This window comes from Penaeus japonicus, unplaced genomic scaffold (genome assembly GCF_977035675.1).
Source record: "Penaeus japonicus unplaced genomic scaffold, GWHDUDI00000001_assembly GWHDUDI00000015, whole genome shotgun sequence".
Classification (NCBI taxonomy): Eukaryota; Metazoa; Arthropoda; class Malacostraca; order Decapoda; family Penaeidae; genus Penaeus; species Penaeus japonicus.
In genome coordinates, this window is record NW_028234417.1 from 5351004 (window position 1) to 5357915 (window position 6912).

Below are 6912 nucleotides of genomic sequence, written 5' to 3' on the forward strand. Positions count from 1 at the left end.
ATAAATATAAAATAATAATAATAATATATATATAAAATATTTATATATATATAAAAAATTTATAACATATATATATATATATATATATATATATATATATATATATATATATATTATATACATATATAATATATATAAAAATATATATATATATATATAATATATATATATATATATATATATATGATATATGTATATATATATATATATATATATATATATATATATATATGAATATATATATATATATATGTATATATATATATGTTTCCAGTCCTACTAAAGAAAAACATGACACAAATACCAAATTTGGCACAATAAATATATAACAAAAACAATAATCCCATCAACAATAATAATATAAAAATTACACACCTCAAAATATTTCTGCAAGTAAGAGTCTTCAGGCATGGATAACTCTTGGTCAAGACCTATTTCAATCATTGGCAGAACAGCAATGCTCGAGAACAGCCATCCTACAAATACAATCACCACAATTGGTCTGGCAATGCGGGACAGAAGCATGGGAGCATAGACCAGCTTAAAGAATTTCTGTATGGGGCCCTCTGGTGATGTCCCTTCTTTGTTTGATCCCTTGACACAACAGAAAATGTCCAGTCGGTTTTCCTGCAAAGGAGCACAGTGTTAGTATGCACTGGATTAAATTACAATAGTTAGAAATAAAGAGCTGATATCCCCATCCTATACCAATCCTTTCTTAAAGGTGGTCAAATACTTATCAAGAAAAGAATGACAGGATAATCAAACAATAACACAGAATTTATCTCTAAAAGAATATTTAAAACAACTGTACTCACTTCTTGTCTTTTTGCATCCAGTGCCATGAGAGACACAAAACATGTGATTTGCAGGATAAAATCAATGGTGAGAGCAAGTCCAGCATACAGAGCAAATGCATGAACAGCAGGCATCCCTGACAGCACACCTGTGTTAACAGAGAAATATATATTAGTCGTTATCATATGTGTAAGGTATTTTATATTGCATTCATATTAGACAATATCAAAGTATCTAAAGGGGAAAATCTGTTTTATCTCCCCCCCTCTCCTCTATATCACCAAAGATTAGTAGTAATTCTGTGGGCTAACACAATTTTCTTAACTTGAGCCAATATGGTTTTCAATATCTTATATAATCAACCTAAACCTAAATAGAAAAAAAATTTAAATTAAAAACTAGTTTCCTGAGAGATCATACATACCTAAGAAGAAGCAAGCTATTTCTGAGCAGGACGCAAGTAAGATAGTGGGAACAACCTGTCCCACAACTCGGCCAATGTGTTCCGATCGAGACTCTGCCGGGCGACGAGACTCTCGCTGATACGTTTGAACGAGAATGAACATGTTGTCTACTCCTACTGCTAACACCAAGAATGGTATAACCTGCAATGAGAGAGATGGGAATAAAATGTGTGAGCTTTCAAGTATTCAAACTCCATTTCCATGATGATAAGCAGATATGTCTAACAATCACCTTTTGGGGCAAGTTTCCTCAAATAAAAAAGAGTAACATTAATGAATAAATAAATAAAATAAAACAAATAAATAAATATAAAAAGGACTTGATAAACTCACTTCAATAATAATCAGAGTAGCAGGAACACCAGCATAGCCATAGACACCAATAGATGACGACACGGAGATCAGCACAATGAGCACACCACCCAAGCCCAGAGTAATCTTGGAGTCTACTAACACACGACTGCAACGTGTGTAGCTCCCAAGGGCTGAAGATGAGAAAGATATACATGTATAAACACAGATAATAAGTATTTAGATGGAACATATTTAATTATATAATATTTACAAAGATATATTCACTATCACTAGCGTCTGCAAATCACACAAGTTTATCCTTCAACTATTCTCACTAAAACATCTGTTAACTGCAAAAACAATTAAGCAAATAAATAAAACTCTTCTAAAATAATTAATGATTCAAATTCAGTATCTTGTTGAAAATTTCATTACCTAAGGCAATGTATGCAAACATGATGCAGTATGAGATGAGAATGGTTATGACATCTCCCTCGCTCTCTCGTTGCAGTTCATCTTGTATGGAGCGCTCAGCTGAAAATGCGATGTCCATCATTGGGTGGTCAAAGTCCTTTATGAACTTGAGAAAACTGGAAAAAAAAAAGAAGAGATTCTTCATCAGCATCATAAAGGAGTTACAAAGTTTTATAATGTTCCTAATAGCAAAGGTAATAGTGATAAAGAAAAAAAAAACACTGATAGAAGAGGAGGAGGAGGAGGAGGAGGAGGAGGAGGAGGAGGAGGAGAAAGAAGAAAAGATGATGATAACTTACGCTTCCTCCCAAGCTTTGGCTTTCTCCACCTTCTCCTTGTCATAGAAATTGTTAACTACAAGGGAGATGACAAGTGTTGAAGCGTCCTTGTAAGGCGGATTCTCCCCAAGAATCTGTGAGCCGTTTAGAAATCCTCCAAGGGCAGTGAAGGGCAGGATCGGACCTCCATACTCGCCCAAACAAGGAATACCCAGTGTAGTGTCCATCCCCACGGGATTTCTGAGAACATGTCACAAAAGAAAAAAATGAACATATGAGCCAATGAATTGGTAAATCAGGGCTTAGGCCTTTGTCATATATTTTTTTTTCATCTGTCTGTATTTGTTTCTGTAAAAGTTTTCTTTTCATATTTTATTTTACCTTTTTCTATGGTGGAAGGCTACATATACAACCAATGTTATACCAAAGTACAATATCTAGTAACAATAAAGAATAAGCTTATTCTAATAATCAAGATCTTAGTTCCTCTTCTACTATAAAACATAAAAGGCTGTAACCTATATTCTAATAAAATCCATATTAATTCTAAAGCTCTTATGCTCACCTGAAGCAGAGATCCAGATGGTCGATGTATGTGTAGGGCAGTCCAAAGGTGCTGGTCCCTGTAAGGTTCAAGTTGTCTTCGTTGTTCTGAAAGAAGTTGACCACACTCTGGATGGTGCAGTTGTTATTCACGGGTGAGAGTGGCATAAAGCAAATGTCCTCCAGAAACACTTCTTGGTCTTCTAATTTGCCATACACCTGAAAAGAAGCAAGTAAATTAGTAATTAATAATTACTAGGGAGAAATTATTGGGTCTCTTGTGTCACATCAATGCCAGGTAGAGGAAAGGAAAATATAATTATCAATTTAATAAACACTGTTATACAGTTTTCACCATCTCCCATTTGAAAGATAAACACAGATATCACAGAGAATAGTTCATAAAACATATTTCCAAAAAAGGAGGAGGATTCTATCTGAAACTCAGATTGATCTTTCATTTTCAACTTTATTTGAACTTCATTCACCCCAATACCAATGACAAACACATTTTCAAAACCCTCAAAATACACTTGAAATCTTACCTCTTGTGTTATGATATTCTGCAGCTTGAAAACCTCTGCCAAGAATGTCTTGTTATAGGCTGGTCCCCACATCTCCGTGCCATTGGGAGTTTGGTGCGCAACCTTCGTTAGAAAAAAAAAGGAAGTATTTGTTGCATCAGGATCAAAAGACCCATCCATAATCAGGCACTTATACATACTCAGTTATGTTTCTTTTCCTTTTATATATACAGAAACATGTGAAATACATCTACAATCTCTTACAGTGTCTGCAAATATAGCAAACTTACCTTGTCAAATCCCTTAGGTCGTATGATAAGCATTTCTGTCCTATAGAAAGGTTCAAAGTTCTTGTCAAAATATTCCTTTTCAATGCGAGATTTAGAATTTGGTGCCGCCCATAGTTCTACAGGGTCTGTTGTCACTCTCAGATATATAATGCCCACTGACAAGCCAATGGATATCAGTACACCTACAATAAGCACAGTCCATGGATGATCGGCACACACTGAAATAAAAATGTATAAAAGTGTATAACTCCATGATAAATGCTCTATCCATGAACATATATATGCATACGGTCGCTATAAAAAAGAACAATAAATAAAGAAATAGTATTAATAAATAATTTATTATGTATGGATGTGTATATATTAGATATCTTGTATTAATTTTGTACTATAATTATATATGATATTTTCTATTTTTATTTATTAGATATACACACATCATTTATACAAATAATATATTTTCTATCCTCTATCTCGCTTTCCTCTAATATAAATATAAAATTACCAAATATGAATATAAAATAAATTTTGATGATGAGAATAGTTGGTAGATTGGCATATAATACTTTTAATAATTGAAATAAGAAATTTTATACCTCCTGACCGGGGAGCTCGAACCCGCGCCGTCACGAATGCAGGACGCCTTAATTAATAGACCACACGACAAGAGCATATAAAGAGTTGTCTAACCAGATGCCCTACAAACCACCATGAAGATCACTATGTGCTCGTAGCCAGAGCAGTGATAGCAAAATATATATATGTATACTATATCATATATATGATATATATAATGTATATATGTATTATTTATATATATATATATATAATATATATATTTATATATATATATATATATTGTTATATATATATATATATTATAGATATATATTATAGATATTTTGTATATATATATATTTATAGATATAATATAATTATATATATATATAGATATATTATATCTATATTTAATGTAAATATATATATTTTATTTTATATATGTTAACTATATTTATATATATATATATATATTTAATATATGCATATATATATATATATATATATATATTATATATTATTATACTACTTATTATACATACATACATGTATGTATATATATGTATGTAAGTATCTCTCTCTCTCTCTTTCTCTCTTTCTCTCTTTCTCTTTTCTCTACTCTTCTCTCTCTCTCTATCTCTCTGCTCTCTCTCTCCTCTCTCTCTCTCGGCTCTATATATGTATATATTATAGTATATATATATATATTTCATATATATATATATATATTTTATATATATTTATATATTTATATATATATATATTATAGAGATATTTATATTTATATATAAATATATTTATATATTTAATATATATATATATATTAGTATTATATATTATATATATATATGTTATTTATATATATATATATATAATATATTTTTTATATACATATATTTATATATTATATATATATATATATTATAATATATATATAGATATTATTGTATATATGTATAATAATGTTTTATATGTATAAATATATATCTAGTATATATATGCAATATATATTATATATGTATACATATGTATATATATGTATATAGTATCTTATATATTTAATATATAGATATAATATATTATATATACATATATTATAATTTTATATATATATATATAATACTATAGATATATATATAATATATGTTATATAGCTCATAATATATGTATTTCTATATATTTTATATATATATATATATATATATATATTTATATTTATTATATATATATATATATTTATATGTATATTAATGTATACACACACACACACAATATTATATATATTAATATATATATTTTATATTATTTTATTTGTATATATACTTATATATAATTATGTGTGTGTGTGGGTGTGTGCTGTGTTGTGTGTGTGTAGTGTGTGTGTATATGTTTGCTATGTATTCTTGTATGTATGTTATGTATGTATGTGTATTGTGTCATGTGTATGTGTATTTGTTTTTGTGTATGTGTCATGTTGTTTATGTATACTGCGTATAGGTACTATTGTTATCTGTATAATGTATCTATGAATATGTTTATGTATATGGTGTGTGTGGTGATAGTGTGTGTGGTGTGGTGTGTGTGTCGTGTGTGTGGTGTGTGTGTATGGGTGTATGTGTATGTGTATGTGTATGTGTATGTGTATGTGTTGGTGTGTGTGTGTGGTGTGTGTGTGTGTGTAGTGTGTGTGTGTGTGTGTGTGTGGTATTGTATGTGTATGTGTATGATGTATGTGTATGTGTATGCGTATAGTGTATATTGGTGGATGTATATGATGTATTATTATTTATTAATATATAATAGTATATATTATATATTATCTATATTATATATATATTTATATATTTCGGATAAACTATATATATATACTTATATATAAATACACTTATAATATCATATATACCATTCATATTAGCGCATTTTAATACATATATACATATATATCTATATAATTCATAATATATATATAACTCTATATATAATTTATATCAAAGAATTATATATATATACAGTATATAATAATAATTATAGAAGATTAAATATATTAAAATTCAATTATTATTATATATATATTATACATATAGTATATAGGACATAGTAGTCTTTTTTTTACATTGTATTCATAATGTATTATTGATATAAATGGAGAGGTCTGTTGATATAGATTGTTGTTTAGATTGTTTATTTAATTATATCTATATATATAGTATATAGGGGATATCTTTATATTATTTACTCAGACACACTCACAGACTATATAAGAAAGAAGAAAGAGAAGAAATGAAAAAATTAACAGGATAAAGAGGCAGAACCAATGTATTTGTAAAAATCAAATAAAGTACTCAACAATAAAGAACAATCAAGTTACATCACAGCTTCATTAAACTTACCTGTGCCCCAACTTGTGAAGAATCTCTCTAAGCAGTCCTCCAGATTCGAGCCAAGCTTCTCGAAACAGCTGGGCTCATCCCCTGCCACGGCTCCACTCTGGTCGGTTACTGCAACTAAAGACACAAGCCTAAGACCTCTTGAACAAATAATCAACATCCCATGATAAGAAATACCATTCATCCCTGTTCACTATGTGGAGAACTTAATCACTGCATGAATAGAAATAGGAGGGAGCTCCTTGTTACTTACTATCTATGCTCCGTGACCTGCATGAGAAGCAAATGTAAACAACTGTGAA

At 29.2% G+C, this 6912-nt stretch overlaps 1 protein-coding gene across 1 annotated transcript in view; it reads right to left on the minus strand.

The window, feature by feature from the left end:
- The window catches only part of Npc1a (Niemann-Pick type C-1a), a gene marked incomplete at its 5' end in the record, with an annotated part of 24218 nt that extends 17306 nt beyond the window's left edge, over positions 1-6912 (minus strand). The window contains 11 exon segments of the mRNA XM_086544388.1: positions 376-627; positions 819-946; positions 1223-1403; positions 1596-1747; positions 1992-2146; positions 2330-2548; positions 2874-3070; positions 3397-3498; positions 3666-3883; positions 6614-6727; positions 6864-6912. Of these exon segments, the coding sequence (XP_086400514.1) occupies positions 376-627; positions 819-946; positions 1223-1403; positions 1596-1747; positions 1992-2146; positions 2330-2548; positions 2874-3070; positions 3397-3498; positions 3666-3883; positions 6614-6727; positions 6864-6912 (1767 nt within the window).